General features: G+C 43.3%; 1 protein-coding gene across 1 annotated transcript in view; it reads right to left on the bottom strand.

Moving 5' to 3' along the window:
• Positions 1–17,320, bottom strand: part of LOC103777390 (protein Niban-like) — a gene marked incomplete at both ends in the record, with an annotated part of 34,669 nt that extends 17,349 nt beyond the window's left edge. The window contains 4 exons of the mRNA XM_008944945.1: positions 12,600–12,767; positions 14,237–14,351; positions 15,044–15,175; positions 17,190–17,320. Coding sequence (XP_008943193.1) covers positions 12,600–12,767; positions 14,237–14,351; positions 15,044–15,175; positions 17,190–17,320 — 546 coding nt within the window. The remainder of the gene's footprint in view (positions 1–12,599; positions 12,768–14,236; positions 14,352–15,043; positions 15,176–17,189) is intronic.
• Positions 17,321–19,170: the final 1,850 nt, after the last annotated feature.

The following is a 19,170-nucleotide window of genomic DNA, read 5'->3' as shown; positions in this document are numbered from 1 at the left end:
CTTTCCCTCGTTTTATTAAGGAATTGATGATCAAGACAATTTTTCATGGATGTACAATAAAACAGACCTGGACAAAGTAAGCACCACACTCATAACAGTTAAGCACAAAAAATTCTGACAATATTGTGCTGCTTTCCTTAAATATTTCAGGAATGTTTAACCACAACTCCAGAGTATCTGGTTATCATCCACGGCTACTGCTGCTAGATGGTAGCTCTTCCCAAGAACAACATGGTAGCCTGGGGACACTCCATTGTACAAAAGAGACCACAGCATGGAAAAACTGAGAAGTGGCTGAGCTAGTTTGCTCTTACAAGCTCTGGATAACCAGCCGTGCAACAGAAATTGGATCACATGCCACGTGTTCTTTCCAGACTGCTAAAGGCTTTCAAGGGAGTTGCAGCCAACACTCTCCTCCACATCAGAGTGCACAAACACCCAGCTAATTAAGACTGCAACAGCAGTCACACAGAAGAACTAGTTTGTCATGATTTGCAATTAAACAGTCCCTCTGCCTCAAAATGTGGAAAAGCTTTTTAGAGCAATCAGGCTGCTTGACAAACCTGAGTAAGAAAAATCACCACCGAAATACTTCAGGAATTCAAGGGTTGTGTCTTTGCTCTGAAACAGAGCTTCAGGATTATTCTGAGGATTATTAGTTTAAGGGGAAAACAAAGCCATGGTGGTTTATTGTCCCCTCTTCAAGGTTATCTGCTTGCAGCCTTGATCAGCTGAAGTCCTGCTGTGTAGATGTTAGGAAGAAAGGAGGGGAGAAGGAGGTTAATTCTCTCAAGCATGCTGCTTTAAAAGATATGGATATGTATAAACAGTGGTTATGTGAAGAGTCAGAGAGTCAGTTCTCAAGCCTTGCCTGCCCAGCAAGATGCTTCTTTTGACTTGTTCATGAAACTTCTAAAGAGAGCAGCTTTATAGGAGGCTTGCATACATGCCAAGGGCAATACAGGGATTATATGAATTATGGGAAACACGAAAGATTAACACTACAGTAACGCCTGAGATGTCTCCTCTGTGTGCTTCACACAAAACCAAATGCTACAGAAACCCACAATTAATTTAATCAATGCTTCACCCCAGCTACTGCTTGAAAACAGCACTGTAAAGATTTTATCTGCATGGTGGGCAATGAAATTTCAAATCTGCTAAGAGCACAAATTTCCTCTTTCAGAGTTTCCCCTGGGTGCAACAGTTACTTCAGGAGGGTATGTTAGACACACTGAAGTGCAGTAAACATGCTCCCAGTGCCTCTCTGTAGATACCACCCCTGTTTTGCAGATATTTGGAGGTCCACAGAGATCACAGTTTCTTTGAGCTCACACAATGATCATACAAGAGAAATTCAGCCAGGTAAAATCCCAATCATACCTTCACTGCTATTGCCATGATTTTGCATTTTTAACAACAAGTCACAAAGCACGACACTAAAATATCAGGAAAAGAGTTGTAAGTCAGTCTGTTCACTGCCAAGAGAACATCCTCTGATGGCAGCTTTAATGAAAGAATGGAGTAATTCACCTGAGAAATTGGTGGACCATTGCACCTGAAAGCTTTTGTCCTCCTAAAATTAAACTCTGAACATTTTGGTGAGAAGAGGGCCAGGCTTGGCTGGAGGAAAGGAGAACTGCAGCCCTCCGATCGTGACTCACATGTTTTCCTTCCTCACAGCTGTGCTCCCTCCTAACCAAAAGGGACAACACACCATCCAAAGGGCTGGATCTTGGACCTGCCAAGATGATGATGCACCAGTGCTGACAAGTCTGCCCTCTAAGATCATCAAGCTTTAAACTCCATGCTCAAAGGACTATTTTCTCTCTATTCTGGCTGTCCTCAGTCCCATACAGAAGTGGGAAGAAGAAGCTAAAAATCCAAAAGCAATTCATTTGAATAGTTCATGGGAAAAATATCAAGCTGTAAGTGCATAAAACCCTAATCACACATTCTTTCCTACGCCAGTAAACACAGGAGAAAAACACAATTATGACAGTCTTGCTACAAAACCATCTCAAAGCAGAAAGAAGGCTTTATCCTTCTAGGCTACTACAATTGCTTAATTTAAGCATTTTCCTTCTCACTTTCCATAGGAGGAAAAGATTGCATCAGCAATAAGGCACTGAACAACTAGACCCATCCAGCGTTGGGCTGTGCAGAAGCTGTTGGCGAGGCCCACAAGACAGAGGCACATTCACGGGCTACAGCTCAAGAAAAGGGAATTGTACCCAAGCTGAAAGGAGCTGCGATGCACATCCTCCGAGGCTTCAGCAGGGAAGAGCCAGGGCTTCTCTAAGCCAGCTCTAGCAGTCTATGAAAAGGCTAGAGGACAGCAGTTGGCTTGGCAGCCAGCTCCATTATGCCACGGCAAAGCAAAGGAAACAATGAGTGAGCTGTTGGGGTAGCCCCGCTTGCGTGAGGGAGAGAGGGTGGTGCGTGGGAGATGGAAGCAGATGATGCAAAGAGGGCAGGTGGTAAACCCCAGTGGTATCAGGAACAATTGTTCATCAGCAGAAAGGACAATGGGTGCTTCACTCTCCTCAAAGCCTCACAGGAGCCTCCCTTTCAACAAATCTTGCTGGCACCTATCATGAGTGATGCTTCTGTCCTTGCTGTTTGTAGAAGGTGGAGCATCTATGGGGAGCTTGGGGCAGTGGTGGTTGTAGGTCACCCTTATCCACCTCCCCACAAAGTCATAAAGTTAACAGAAGGTCCTCCAGCAAAAGGCTGGTGAGGTTTTACAGGTACCCAGCCTGATGCTACATACTTAATTCAGGCAGGTCTACACTTGGAAAATTACCCAAGCAGCTTCTCCAGCTGCTAATTAATATAATATCAGATCATCTGTGGAGAGCAAAACAGTTCTCTGCATTTTCTGTTTCATTTTAAAGTAAGAAAACCTACCCAGAGACTCTTATCTTTACATAACTAAGTGTGGAGCCTAATTTTAATAACAGGTAAGATATTGGTAACCATTTTGTAACAGAACTGCTATAAAGCTGCTTTTTAAAAGATGGGTTGACATCTGGCAACACTGTCACTTTATAAAACTCCCCAAATTCGCAGGTCTCTCAAAGGCACAGCCGAGTCTGTGCCGTAGTGCAGAAAGCTGTCTGCAAGAATGAGCTTCCTTGCAGCATATAAACAGTTTAAATAGTTCTTAAGAAAATAAAAATCAACTCTTAACTCATCGAAATGATACACAGAGGACCAGGCTGCTCGACACCCCCTGAGTGCACTTGCAGCTGGTGCAGAAGTGTTAACTTTGAGAGCCCTGTTCCCAATTTCAGCTGCATCTGATGTTTGGGCTGTTGTTGGACTCCCAGTCTCCTAATGAGGTGCTCCAGGCTATGAGCTGCAGCTCCTTCTCTGTCACTTGGCAGCTGAATGCTCGGTTGTACAGACAGCTAGTGAGGAAATCTTCGGTCCCAAGCTCCTACGTGCTCTCCCAGCCATGGCAGGACAGCTGCACCTTTGTCTGAAGATGGGTGTGCTGCTGGCACACTGTTTAAAAGCCCCTCGGGAAGGGCGAGCTGAACGACTTTTCTGACTTGCTAACACTTCTTGTGTGTGTCTAGAGACAGCAGCAGAAATAAATTGTCCTGGTGAATTTGGTCTCATCCATAGCCATAAATCAACTGGTCTTACATCAGTCAAAACACTGAAGACCTCTGTGCAAAAACTTCTATACATAGGCCTCATTACCAGAGAGGATGAGTGCCACAGACTTCACTGCCTCTGGCTAAAAATGGGGATTTTCAGCCAATCCAGATAATATGAATCCATATTCAAACATTCCATTTCAAGTCCTGTATCTGTATTTATTGCAGGCTGCTGCACTGGGTCTCCTTCTGGGCTTTGTAGCAGAAAGCTCAAAAACAGCTGATGCTTAATCAGCTTAGACAATGATTTTTCTTAATTCTGATCAAAGGAAGATGCCTCTTTAATATGACATAACCCAACCTGCTATGTAAGCTGTTAAAAAGTGAGGATTTCAATATCCAGTTTAAACAGTGTGCCTCTCTGAACAGTAATTGTCACTAATGAAGTTATTCAGATTCATTATTGCAGCATGAAAGAGGCTAAAATGGTCATCGGACGACAGGAGTGCCAGGAGGTGTGTGAAGACAGATGGCACATGGCTGAACCCCTTAGCAAATGCCACGGTGACAAGCTGAGTCTCCAAGCTGTGAGCAGCACAGCTCACTCCAGGGCCGCCCGCCCAGCTGCACGGAGGAGTCTGTGCTTGGGAAGAGCAGGGGAACGTCTGTCCTGCTCCTGGGGGGACCTCAGTGGGGTGAGAGAGCCAGACAGCGAGAACTTTCCACCTCCCAGAACCAACGGGGAGGCTTGCTCTAGGGAGACACTGGAGGTTCACAGCTCCCTCCTGCGTCTTGGCTCACTTGTGGATTTTTGGATGCAGCAGCAGCATTATTACTGTGTTAAGCTGTTGGGAGAGCCAAGGAACTGCAGTCAGGATGTTTTATGATGTGTAAAAACTGAGTAAGCTATTTTTCAAAACAGACTGAGCGTCCCTATTGCAATCCAGTGAACGTCCTTCTCCCATATGGGTTTCACTTACAATAAATTTGTTACTTTTATTGTTAATAATAGTGAAAGAGTATATCAAGCGTGGACAAAGTGCTTTACCAAAGTGAGCTAAACCACCGAGAGTAATCCAGGCTTTTTGGCTGACATTTCATAGAAGGCTGAGGCCCAAAGGCAGAGATGAACAAGTGTTAAAACAGAATCCAGAAGTCTGAGCTCACAAAGCACGGGTTTTAATTAAAGAAATGCTGATTCTGACATATTACCCATCATCTAACTACCAAAATTCAGGAGTAATCCACCTCGGCTTCATCTGTTTCCTGCAGCACTCACATCTACAGATACGTTCCTGAGCTGGAGAGCTGCCTACATAGGCACCATAGGCCTACAGGTGAAAGACTCTGCATTCAGTAAATATTATTTTCCATACAGTCCCTGAATTCTTTCTATAAAAACTACAACTGCCATTAAAGCAACCTGGCGTCCAGCAATGGCTGTATTTATGAGAGGTAATCATGTAAAGGCCCACAGACAGGAAGGTAGCCTTGCCTGCCTGACTCTTGCCTACCACCTTCAATAACTGCAGCTTTGGTCAAATGCCTCTTCCCAACACAAGTTGCTAAGAACCTGACAGATTTTCAGTTCCCTCCTCCAGCAGAACCTATGAATACCTCCTCAAATCTTCAGAAACCACAAGGCTGACCTTGGTTAAAGAGCAGGGAAGGCAGGAGGACAGCCACTGGAAGGAAACGAAGGTGACCAAGGAGTCACATCTGGTGGCCTTTCACTGATGGGGACAATGTTTGTCACTTGCTGTGATTTTTGGAATATGATAAACTATTAGGAACCGAGTTAAATTTTATGTGATCTGACAATAATATTTCCTTGCTTCCTCACCTATTTGGTGGCGAGTTGGCTCAGGTGAAGGCAGTGCCAAAACATCTGTTTTCTAGCTCTTTCTTGTCTCATATAGCATTTTCCTGAGACACTAAAAATCTCTGTACAGATATTGGTGAAGGGCCTTCCTTCTTGTGATGCTACAAATAGATAGGAGGAAGCTGATAAAGCTGAAAAATATTTGGAATTTTAACCGTCTTGTCTTTGTTTTTTAACAGCCTCAGAAGACAGTGATCCAACACTTTCTGTTTCCATTGGATACTGCTACCCTCATTGGAATAGATACCATGCTCAGAAATGCAGATTGCATATTCCCCAATTTTCTTATCCTCCCAAGTCATCCCCCTCTGACCTTGGCATCTGTTCTTTTCAAATATATTTAAACTGGTGTTTTTCCTCTGCTTTCCATTACACATGCTCTTTAATTTTTTTTAAAAAATAAATTTCTAATTGAATTAAAAAAAAAACCAAAACAGTTCTTTTAAACCAAAAGCTGGTAAAAATGAAAATACACAAGCCCAAACCAGAGGGAGGCTGCTGAGAGAAAATCTGCCTTTTTAAAAACCTGTGGTGTCTTCAGCATCTAAATATACAGGACTTTTTCAACTCTCATACTGGTATGTCAGAGAAAGCTATTGCACACTGCCAGCCAGCAAAGGGTCTGGGCTGAAGGCAGCTGGAGACAGGAGGTTCCTGCAGTTAAGGAATCATTCTGTCAGCCTCCCAACACCACAATTAGGGGATGCTTATGAAATAAAAAATAATGAGCACAACAAAGAACAATTTCCCATTTTAAGAACGATCTTTATAGCACAGGTCTCCTGCTATACCATTTTATCCTAGCATTTCTGGTAAAGCCTGTCAGGGATTTATTTGCTGTGGGATGGGACCGTGGTGACTATTGTCTGTTACTCATGTTTCTGTTTAATGATGAGCAACTTGCAATTGTGGGGTGCACAAGTAATATCATCACATAGAGAACAGCTAGGAAAGGGCAAGATCATCCAATTATCATGCTATCATATGGCAAAGAGCAACCCCCTGAGTTGCCAGCACATTTTAAGAGCTGTCACTTGTAAGATATTACAGAAAGTTGGTAAAAAAGGCTGTGGCCATCAACTCCAAACAATAAGGTTCTGAAAGTTTCTGTCTCCAAAATGTAAGTAAATGGCCCCAACCCAAAAGGGACAGCAGGTAAGAAAATGAGAGCGAAGCCATCTGCTTGAACCTGGGGAGATGAGGAGAGCTCTGGAACAGGACCTCAGGAGAAGATAAGTTTGCCCAGGGCTTGTAACACAGCTACAGCACCACTGGAAATAATCCTTTAAACAGAAGTACCCACCGTTTACTTTTACAAAGCAGAGTCCTGCCATATCATTATCCAAATTGAGAACAAAGTGAAGCCTAATGGCCTGGTTCTGAGAAGCATCAACCTCACAGCTCTGATGATTTCCTGAGAGCTATGTACTATCATGTTACTCATAGATCATGTGGTATGAAGCTGCTAACCACTAACAGAAGATAGATGAGGTCATTTCCAAACAGGATACAAGCCTGCAATAATACGCTGTATTTATAGCAGATAAAGTTTTGCAGCACAAGTTTCCTCTGAGACCATCAAACCAACATTCAGCAGGTTTAACTATTTGCTTTGCAGGATGTAATGCCTGCATGAAAGCTGTTCAAAGCAGCACAAGACACATTACAAGGACCAGCAGCTTTATGTTTCTTCATTCAAAACACGAGTGCACCGTGTAAGCTCATGCAAACAATGACAATATCATTTCTCTCTGGCAATGTCCAGGCACTTTCCGAACCAGCTACCATATTCCTGGTGCAGGTGAGAATTTTTCTGCCACTCAGCTTTGAAGCAGGAGCCCAAATACAACCGTACACCCACACAAATTAGTATCTTCACAGCTCCTAAAATAGTTTCGGGTGGTGGGCACAAGGCTCTTCTGCACCACCCTACGCTTGCTAATATGTAAGAAAAGGAGAATCAGCCCAAGGTGTGGAGGTGAGAGGTAGGAAGGCTGTAATTACAATGAGGGTTTTAGCACATCAGTCATCTTGGTGTTTCAGAATGAATGTCACTCCTACAGACTGAAAATCCCAACTACACTATAGGCAAGCAGTCTTACTGGAAAAGCAAAAGCTGACTGAAAGAACTGATGTTGTAGAGCACAAGCATCCCAGAAAGGGAAAAAATAGTCTTATTTTAAGCAACACTTGATAAACTATAAAAAAAAATAATTCTGAATTGTGCCCTAAAACATTCCATGAGCTTCATAGCATCCCACAAGCCTCATCAAAGACATTGAGAGCAAAAAGTCCATGTTGACCTCAGATATGTCTGGTGAAAGACCAGTCATGTTCTCAGCCACTCATGGGGATCACAGATTTGATCTTATAAATAAAGTGATTTAATCAATTCTCATAAAGTGATTTAATCAATTGAAGTGCAGCAGCTGCAGTGAGACCCCAGTCCCACGTCTGCGTCAGGCAGGCAAAGGGCTGAATATTCTGTCTCCATTAGTACCTTTTCCTACCCCAAATTAGCATGCAAACCTTCAGAAAGGTTTTGCTTTCTTAATTTTTCTTTAACATCAAAAAAAAATCTGTTTCCTCCTCAATTCTACTTTAATTGGTCCTTCAGCACATCATCTGAAAAAGGCAACAAGAAAATTCTTCTCTTCAGCTGCCCTCTCTGGAGCAGAAAAGGCACCCTGCCTGCAACATGAAGACTCTGAAGTCTTTCCAAAGTCCTCTCTGGACTCCTGATAGCCTCTTTGCTTTGTATATGGAGATATATATCCTTCAGCTTAAGTATTTAATGTCATCTTCTCAACCTTTATCAACACTTCAGTAATTATTTTGAATTATAGTCCAAGAGTTGGTAAGCTCTACATGTACTATAAACATGTAACATATGAAAGCTAGAAATAATTACAAAAAAAAAAATCTACCACATAAACTTAGAGTTGAAAAAGGAAATATGGACACTAATGGCAATCCTAAAAGCCAGAGATGGAGAAAAAAGAATCTGAAGCTGTCCTGACATAGCCACACTGTGACAAAATGCTCTGCATGAGCTTAAAAGTACATCTTGTATTTCTCTTTTGCCTAATGTATTTCCTTATTGTACTTCTTTAATGTTCTTTTATTTCTCAAAAAATTTGTTGTTGTTAATTACGGTGAATTGGAGATGGTTTTGAAAGTCCCTTGGTCTCCTGTGTCTTGAGGTTGATTATCAAGATAAGGATGTGAAATCAAACCAGATGAAAGAAAATAAAATTGTGAAGTGAAACTCCACATCTCCCAGAATTAGCTGGTTGTATTTTCCTTCCCATCACACAGACTTCCCTTTATCCCAGCACCAAGTGGTTGGGCTTCTTTGCTTTTAACAGCAAATACTAAGTGAAACACAGTAGCTGGTAAACTCATTTAGGAAAAGAGATTTCCTAAAATTATATAAAATCAAATAAGCCCTCAGAAGAAACTTCAGTGTGATTTTCATTTATATTTCATATAAATGTAAAGGATTAGAAAGTGAAGAATGGGAAATGTTAGAGCAGTGTGAATATTTTGATCATTTCCCTCATTATTGCTATTCTGGGACTGACATCACTTCCCCATTGAGGGTTAGGTGGCCATTTCAGCAGCAAATTTCCCCCAAAATTTGAGGCACGCAGTTCTGACCATTTCACTCAGAAAATGGTGATGAAGAGGGAATCAGAGTAAGTCCAAGGTGTATAGTTCTTACCATTTCACTAAGAAAATGGTGATGGAGTGGGAACCAGAGTAATTGGAGGGATCGTGGAGATAAAGGCAAACCTATGAACCACATGCTAGAGCCCACATCTACACTGGGAGTAGTGGTTTAGGAAATCAGAGGAAAAACAAAACCACTTCCTTCCACACTCCACTCAACTCAAGCACAGCTTCTTTAAAAAGTTGAGAAGTTTGTAAAAATAAAGTGACATAAAAGCCAACACTGATGAAGGTCCAACCTCCACAGAGAACAGGCTCACTGGAAGTAACAGTGAACAGTCAGCAGCTCCTCCCTTTGAACCTAAGAAAAACTCAACTGAGGCTTGTTAAAAAATAATATTATGGGCAGAAAATCTTTCTACTTGCTGCCCCTTCTGTTGGGAAGTTAATATGAAAGTGGTTGTCAGCCATTCCTTGCAAGATCTGTGCTCTAGACCTTTCACCAGCATTGTTGCCCTACATATTTTTGTTGTATTTTATATTTGTTGTATTTCAATGATAACAGAAGACCTACATATTCCATTGACAACGAAGGGAATCATTGTCCCCTTGAACTGTACAACTTTATCAATCTGTATAAAGGAAAAATACAAAAGGAAAATTTCTAGAGGGGGCAGAGGAGAACCCAGAATCTGCACATCTGAATCATTTATTTACAAGCAGCGATCACTAAATCCAAACCCTTTTGTAATTAATCTCCTGACCATGAATTCTGACCAGAAAACCCAGAAACACAGGCTGGACTGGTTGAGAGGAAAGAGCTGAATGCCAGGGCGGGCTCCAGCACCAGGCCACATTCTGATTCACTCTGGTTTTCGGTCCAGCAAGGGACCACAGTTAGCTGCGCTTCCTGGGAGAAAACAGACTTCAACCAAAAACCCCATCAAGTTTTTGGCTAAAGCCCAGTATGATACATTCCCTTCTCAAAGTGGTGGATTATAGAAAAGAGAGAAAGGCAGCTTCTGATCAGACATTACATCTGTCTTTCTCCTGCCCATGCCAAATCTGCCCTGGCAGAATTTAACTCAGCACTCTGTAGCAGAGGTGGGGTGAGCACAGCCTTGGCTGGTGCTCCTTATCCCACTGAATTACAGTCCACAATCAAACTTGAAGGATCTTTCACATTTCTTCTCTCTTTTCAATTCTTTTTAATGAAACAGCCCAGTCAATTTTTATATCACAAGCCTTATTACCCACGATATTGCTACATGTGCCTAGAACTTTGTCAGATTGTTCAGATACCTGTTTTTTGTAGCCAGAATTGTTCAGAAATAAGGCTTTTAAAAACTAATAAACAACATATTTCAGTCATGTGAGAATGAATTTAAATCAATATGAAGTTCTTGGAAAAAAACCCTGAAGAAGTTCACTCTGAGGGCAGGGTTAAGGTTACTGGGGTGCTCAACAGTGACCATTTTTCCACTTGCAGCATCTGGATTTCCAGGAGTAAGTCCAAGAAATCCAGAAAATATGGGCTTCCATTTCCCTATCTGTAAAAGCCTGTTCAATTCTGCTGGTGTAACAGTAGGTCTTAGTCCAGGCTGTCTTTATCTACCAATCAGTGTGTTGAGCAGAAATAACATGACAGAAAGGATGAGCCTTGACGACGACAGCACTCTGGTGTCACTAAGCATCTTCTGTCAGATAAGAATTTGACCACAGAAAAAGCTGGGAGGGATAAATCCTGGAACAGATGCATAAATGAGCAATAGCTGAGCCATATGAAATATAATAAAACACAGACTCGCAGGCACTGGAGATGGAAAAGACCTATTAGGTCATCTAGTCCCAGCTTCTGCCAATTCAGAATTGGCCCCTAGAGTGATGTGCTGAACTTTAAGAAAAAAAACAGGCTGCCAAAAACTTTGTCAAGCCTGTTACACTTGCTCCAAGAGAAAGAAATTAAAGCCCCCAAACCTATTGAACAGGCTTCAAGTCATGGAGGACTGATGGTGCCAGGAAAAGTTGACTGTATCCCCATCTCCTTACCAAACCTCGGTGAGGAGCACAGGGGTGGCTTCCCAAAGCCCAGAGCACTTTGATACTGTATGACCACTGCAGCTAAACCCAGGCTAATCAGAACTGAAAATCCCAGGGTAGGCTTTGCCCTCAGGCGTGCTATGGGAATTCAGGCTCTTCTAGCTGCTACAGTGAGAGTATTCATTGAGACTAAAGCTATTTAGAAGTGCCAAGTGAAGCTGTGTTCCTTCTAGACTGACTCCTCCAACCTATGTTAATCTAGCCATAAAACAGTCTTTATAGTCCCCATGACTGGGTATTTTCCCACAGGACGGTTTAGCCCTCAGCCTCTGCACACCTACACAGATTTGCATTGGACCTGCTTCCTCTGGTTTGTATGAGGCTGTCAGAGCTAGATGGGCACACTGTGTCTCATCACCTTCAGCACGGCATGGAAACAAACTGGAGAGGGGGACCACTGAGTGTCAGGGGAGCGTACACCACCTGCACGGCATTGGGACTGAGAATCCTGAATGTCCTCAGAGGAACCATCACCAAGCACCACACAAATAACTGCACATATTAGGAAACTGTCAAGCTTGTAAACACAGCTGGGGATTTGCCATGCCACATTTAGTAAACTTCTCTCATGATACTGTATCACGACACTGAATTTAGATGAGCTAACAGACAGGAATATCACTTTCAACATAATTTTCATGTTTTTTACCCAAACTTACTATACTGCAGCTCAAATCCCACTTTTATTCCCAGCAAAGCAAGAATACTGGGTTCCGTTTTGGGCTCCTCATTCCAAGAAGGACATTGAACGGCTGGAGCATGTGCAGAGAACAACGAAGCTGGTGAAGTACTTAGAGAACAAGTTGTACGAGGAGCAGCTGAGGGAAGTGGGGTTGTTTAGCCTGGAGAAACGGAGGCTCAGGAGAGACCTTCTTGCTGTCTACAGCTCCCTGAAAGAAGGCTGGAGTGAGGTGAGGGTTGGACTCTTCTCCCAAGGAACAAGTGATAGTACAAGAGGAAAAGGCCTCAAATTGCACCACAGGAGGGTTCAGCTGGATATTGGGAAGAGTGTCTTGACAGAAAGGGTCTTCAAGCCCTGGACCAGTTTTCCCAGGGCAGTGGTGGCATCCCCATCCCTGGAGGGACTGAAAAGCTGTGTAGATGTGGTGCATCTCCCAACCAAAATGATTCTATGACTAACAAGAAAGGATATGATAAAGAAAGGATATGTTAAAGAAAGGATATGTTAAAGAAAGGATATTTTAATTCATCAAAGCACTCAGAGCCAAGCACCTTTCCTAAGTGGCTGGCAGTTTCCTGCAGTTCTTTTACTGTAACAGCTATTTAAATCTTCAGCAGGGTGAAGGCCACAGGGGAAGAGGCCCTTCTGCACTCACCGTGGTTCGCGTGTCTCACGCAGTCCTGCAGCGCGGCGCTGAGCTGCCGCTGAGCTCCTGCCTCTGGGCAGCAGTAGCAGCTGTGCCGGGAGAAGGGCTGCCACAGGTAGACCGGGAACTCCTTGGGCAGCTGGACGAAGGCTTGAGCCATCTCCTTCTCGCTTGATCCTGCACAAAAAAACATCTCCACTGGAAACTGTGGATTTCCTGGGCGAGCTGGCAGAGAGAACGGACCTTTGCAAGCAGGGAAGCATGAGACATAAAAACATCAAGTCTCCTTCTCGATCCAAGTGACTGGGCACAGAGGGCAGGGGGACACAGCCAGGACAGGCAAAGTCAGCAGACACCAACCACCTCTCTACGTTATACTATAGCAACCTCTGTCCTCTTGTTTTGTATTCAAGATGGCCATAAACCGCAGATTTTTGGGAAAATTTCAAGCAAATTATTTCACTAAACTGTAGCTGCTAAGGAAAAGGTTTTAATGGCAAATAAGTACATTAGTGGGCAGCTCTGGTCTCCTCCACATAGGCACATATGGTGTTCCATATAGAAACAAACAGCATTACACTATGTAGGAACAACAGCGGTTTCCCTGTCTCCAGGGTCTCCAAACGCAACTGCAAGATGGCCTGAAGAAACGTCACTTCAAGCCTTTGAAGGCGAAGCAAAGAGAGAATGAAGTATATTCAGTTTCCACCTGCCCTGAGTCCCTGTGCCCAGACAATGCTGCACGACACTGTTTATGGATGTTCAAACCCAATCTTGCCTCAGTGGCATGCATCAGGAGCCCAGACACAAGAGGTTCATCCTAGAGGGTCTTCAGCATCACACAGGAGGGGAGAAGGGCCATAAAAGACTAACTGAGCCACTTTTTGTGAAGGGAGAGATACGAGAAGCCCACAGTCTTGGACTGTTCCACATCGCTCAGTCTCAACTCCTGCAGAGCTGTGGTGACACACAGAGGACACCTCCAGGAACCACTGCCCCATGCTTCTCAGGGAAAGGTTGGAAGGGGGACAATTCCTAACAATCATAACTTTAAGTGGCACGAGGCAGGACTTACAAGAAACTCCCAAGAAACTCCTGGTCTACATGTTGCCCTTATTCCTTACCTTATGTGGCATCCCACTTTCCAAATCTAACTCTGCAATGTGAGAACTGCTCCCTTAAAGCCCAAATTTTCCCAGTCTTAGTGGATGTAGGCAGGAACACAGTGGTTCCTATCCTAGAAATAACAAATTCAGCAGTAGTGACCTTCCTGCCCTCTCTGTGGGACTTATTATCGACCATGAGTCAACACAGGCAGCTGGCATCTAAAAATGGAAACAAATAAACCAGGAATATTAACAAAGACTGGGAACAATGGTGGAGTGGTTCCTGCCCTGCTTCTGCACAGCTTCCAGCAGCTTTGTGCCGGGATGCTGGAAAAAAAAAGGGAGCCAGCATTTCTCTGAACATTAGAGTACAGCATCTTCTGTGAATATCCCCTCTGGAGCTGTGCTTTGACTCAGAAAAAGAGCTGTATGCATCTTCTGTTGCCCCAGTTTAAAGTCTAGCCTGAAAGCCTGCCCAGGAGAGGTCTGCACAAGGAACCGAGCCTAGGCTTTGGCAGTTCAGCTTTGAGCAGGGCTTACCAACAGGATCTGGAAAATGTTTATCAGACAGCAAATTGTAATCTTCTTCTGAAGTCAGTACTTTGCCTCCTGCAGGAAGAACATGATATTTAGGACTGGCTCCTTTCTGGTAAGCCTGGAAGATCAAGAGAGCAGGAGTCAAACAGAGATTTAAGGGGAAGGAAAACATAAAATACACAATTCATTGACAAAGATATTGCACAGGGATGTTCCCCAAAGGCAAGTTTTTTTTGTCAGACTAAATTTTGGATATATTTCCTAGATATAGAAAATCTACAACATGGTTAAATGTAAAAAACATAATTAAAAATATCCTCTCGGTGCTGTATCAGCCATGGTGAAGAGTCAGAGACAGAAGGGATCGAACAGGATGGGATTTTCTTCTAAGCCCTATTTATTTGATTTGTCAGCCAGGCCTAGCTTGACTAGAGCAGCTGCCAGACAAAAAACTTCACTGTAGTCAGCTTCAAGCCACTCAAAAACTGCTACTTAAAATCCAACTGCAGAAGCACTGGGACCTAATACAATGACTATAGAGATAGCAGTGCTGTGTGACAGACAAAGGAAGGTTCACAGCACTGTTAAAATTATTTGCTAGTTTTTGCAAATGTATATGGCCAACACAAGGTGCTTGGTTGTACCCTCAACCATCCTCATGAACCTTCCAGCCAGCTCCACAATGCTGGACCCACCTCGTCAAGGACAATGTTTCACCTAGTATTGCTGAAAGAAAGGCAGCAGCAGCAAATGCACTTGATATCACTTTATTTGGGAGTGCAGAATAATGTAAGAGGAAGAAGCATTTACCTCTTTAGTCTCAAAGCAATCCACAGTGTAGTCATTTCTGATAACGACGTATCTGTCCTTCCACTTCTTCAGATCCTCAGCAAAATGCAGCAGCTCTGCTTCAAATAAGACTGTCCCAGCTTCCAGCGGGGGCTATAAAGACAATTTTCAAGATTGGAAATGACTCTGGATTACTGACCATTTTGAAGCTTTTATTTCTACATTTCTATAAGGCTGCCAGGGAGGTTTTGAGTCTCCAGATGTAATTTGGGCTCACAAACATCTCTCTGATTTGGACAGATGCTATATACACAATCAAATTCTTGCAGCTTGAGGTGAGGAGGCAGCAGAAGAGCTCTGCCTTCCCAAAATAATTCCAGATTTCTGTGACAGAGACATTCTCATTTACCTTTCAGTCAGCATGCTGACTGCAAGACGACTGGTAGTTCATCATCTCCTATTCTCCACTTCATACTAAAACCATTTCTTTGATGCAGCAGAGTTTCATTATAACATAGTGAATGATTTTGCATTTCCTTGTAACACTTTTGACTCTGTGCTCTTGTAACTGAAATGCATCTTTCTGAAAGATGCAGCTCTCCTGTTATCCCCCCTTTTACATTCCACCTCCTTGTTTTACCCCTCTCATTTCAACAGCCCCGGAAACCTACAATTTCCAACATGGCCAAAAAATGTAGACTTGTATCTTAATACTGAAGGCTCATTCTCTGAATTCTCCTCTGATACAAAGCTGGTCTCCCTCTTTGTCTCTCCTCCTCTAATAAAAGCCAGCTCTCCACAGCTCACTTAACAGAGAGGATTATTGCTGTCATCTTTATGGAAGCCTGTAGCCATGGCAGAAAGGGTTAATTAATTTTCCTACATAAATTTCTGCCCTGAATGTATGCGCTCTATCCCAAGATTCTTGCAAGGTCTTACGACCAGAAGGAAGCAATTAGATTTGTCCAGGTGCCCAACTACACTTTGACAAAATATGTACTTTGCACCAGAAACCTGTGTCATGGTTCCTCTCATGCTACAATGAGATGACCACACAGGTTCCAGGCTTGTATTAGAAACAGGGTGGCCAGCAGGACTAGTGCAGTGATTGTCAGCCCCATGAAACTGCACCTTGAATCCAGGGTTCAGTTTTTGGCCCCTCATTCCAAGAATGACATTGAGGAGCTGAAGCATGTCCAGAGAAAGGGAACAAATGTGGTGAAGACTCTAGAGCACAAGTCTTGTGACGAGCAGCTTAGGGACCTGGGGTTGTTGAGCCTGGAGAAAAGGAATCTCAGGGGAGACCTTCTCATGCTCTACAACTCCCTGAAAGGAAGCTGGAGTGAGGTGGGCATCAGCCTCTTCTCCAAGGGAGCAAGTAATAGGACCAGAGGAAACAGCCTCAAGTTGCACCAGAAGAGGTTTAGGCTGGACATTAGGAAAAATGTCTTCCCCAGAAGGGTTGTCAAGGCCTGGCCCAGGCTGCCCAGGGCAGTGCTGGAGTTCTCATTCCTGGAGTGACTGAAAAGCCATGTGGATGTGTTGCTGAGGGACATGGTTTAGTGGTGACCTGCCAGTGCTGGGTTAACAGTTGGACTCGATGATCTTGAAAGTCTCTTCCAACCAAAATGATTCTATGATTCTTATGATTCTAAGTCCAAAACAAAGATGAATTTTCAAAAACAAACTTTAAACCCACACCTAAATGCAACTTTTCCACTCAAAACCTAACTGAACCAAATCCAACACCTGCACTTGCAAATCTTTTGTGCACAAGCCTTGGGTTATGCCTAAGAGAAGACACATAAAATCTCCTAGATACACATTTGTTATATATTCAAATACGCAATATAAGAAGTTGAAAGAACACTTCTGTCCTGTGCTTGTATATAAAGAAACGTTTAAATTACTTTCAAAATACTTTGTGTTTTAGAAGCTTTGAGTATGAGTTTATGTACCACCTATTAACTTCACTTGAGGGCGTTCAGCACTGGGGAAAACAAGAAGACCAAGCTCAGGAGGTGGCTGATGCCCTTCCAGCTCATGTCTTTCATACCTCACGACTACTCAGTGTGCAATTTAAATAGCTAATGTGTTAATTATTCCACGCAGGAGAGCAGAGCTGTATGGCAGCCTGAGGATGGGAAGGGTTCACGTGCCCTCCTACCTTGGTTTTCAGGAAGCGGGACTGGGCATCCCGGTGCTGCTCCAGCTCCTCCTGCACGTGCCTGCAGAAAGCCACCGCGTACTGCCGCCTGTAGTGCGGGCTGAAGTTTTTGATGACGGCCTCTGTTTTTCCTGAAGCAGAAACAGAGGTTTATTTGCACTTAATCTACGTGACCTCAGAAACTGTAATGCAGAACCGGGACATTGACCAGCATATCACCAGCAACCCAAAATACTGCCCAAGCGTGCTGCACAGCGCATCAGAAACCCTCGGAGATGTGTTCAGCTGTTGAGGCAAGCAAGCACAGAGGGAATTCCTCTAGAAAAACATTAGGTTTTGGATGCTGCTCTTCCTTCTAAGAGTGGGCAAAACATACCCCAAATCCACTTTTAAAGAAAAGATGCTATTTGCCTGTCACTGGCACACAGTGCCACAGAGCGGGGGGTGGGAAGGTTGGGGTGTGAGGTGGAGTTGGAGAGGTGATAAGATTTTCAAGAAGCATAGACAAGTGATACTGGCTCCTGCTCAGCCATATTAGTCCATTTTATCACTTAGCAAGATTTTAAAGCTGACTCAAAGCTCCACTAAAGGGTGTTTTCTAGGCTGGGGCACTGCAGTCTCTTCTTTGTTTTAATGTAAATAGACACTCAGTCACCCTGCAATAAACACTAACCTTGCATTGTCTTGGCACAATCAAGATCTCATCAGTAGCATTAACAGCAATAAACACACTGGCAGTCTCATTTCTGGGAATCCTAAAGCAATTTACAAGTAATTAACTCATTAAGCCTATCAAAGAAACAATAATGCTTTACAGACAGGGAAGAAAAGCTAAAAGCTAAAGCCATGGGCATATAAAAACTTCTTTCCCCAAAAGGGCCGTCAAGCCCTGGAAGAGGATGCCCAGGGAAGTGGTGGAGTCCCCATCCATGGAGGGATTGAGAAGCTGCAGATGTGGTGCTGAGGGTGGTGGACTTAGCAGTGGACTCAGTGATCTTAAAGGTCTCTTCCAACCTAAGTGCTTCTATGTGACTCAAAGAGTCTGTGGCAATCCAAAAACCAAAACCTGGACTATGACCTATAGTATCCCAACTGTCCAGGATACTGGAGAGATTCTTTTCCTTCCTTCTTTTAAGGAGCCCCATGACAAAGGTTTTTTTCTAAGCATAAAACAGAGAAACATAGTTTCACACTTCAAGCCATTTTGATGCTTTTAAAATTTTATTTTCTTCTGCTTGGCGAAAAAATACCAAATTTCCTGTGTAAGACAAAAAACATGGTAGTACCTAAACTGAGATGTCTTGAACCCTTCATAGGCATGGACTCCTAAACCAGGACTGGCATTCAGCACTCCTGAAGGGCCAAACAGTGGAACCAGCAAGAAGCATCATGACCTCCAGAGCCCTGGAAAAGCTGAACCACCTGCATCCTACATTGATGTTCCCAGATTGACAGACCCACCAGCACCATCACCAAAAGGGATTCGCCAGGAGTTTGCATGATGTTTCTGTATTTTATACAATGGGCTGTGGGTCTGCAGCAGCTATGATGAAATCAGAGGAAGGTCTTGACAGATTTGCTGTTTTCAGCATATAACCGTTATCCTTCTACAGTAACCACACAAAACTTCCTAGATTATTACTGATTTTATTGCTGTTTATCACCAAAAAAAATGGGGTTCAAGCATCAGTGCTGTTCCCAGAATGTCTGTGCCTTTTTTAATCTCAAATAATTTCAAATGTGGTTAAAGAAAGAGGCAAGCTGTGGATCATTATGAGAGAAAGTGCATGGGATTTCATGGGAGAAAGTATAGAAGACAGTATGGTCCAAGACTTACCATGTCTAGCTACTGTATTTTCATTTAAAAAACTCAAATAGGTGTGGCTGAGACTTCCATGGGGAAACAGCTAGTTTGCTAAGGGGTTCGCAGAGACAGACAGAAGGTCTTGTAAAGTACTTATTTTCAGTCCAGCTCTGATTT

The sequence above is a fragment of the Merops nubicus genome, unplaced genomic scaffold (assembly GCF_000691845.1).
Source record: "Merops nubicus isolate BGI_N331 unplaced genomic scaffold, ASM69184v1 scaffold4910, whole genome shotgun sequence".
Lineage (NCBI taxonomy): Eukaryota > Metazoa > Chordata > Aves > Coraciiformes > Meropidae > Merops > Merops nubicus.
The sequence above is the reverse complement of the archived record's forward strand: the minus strand, read 5'-3'. Positions and strand labels throughout refer to the sequence as shown.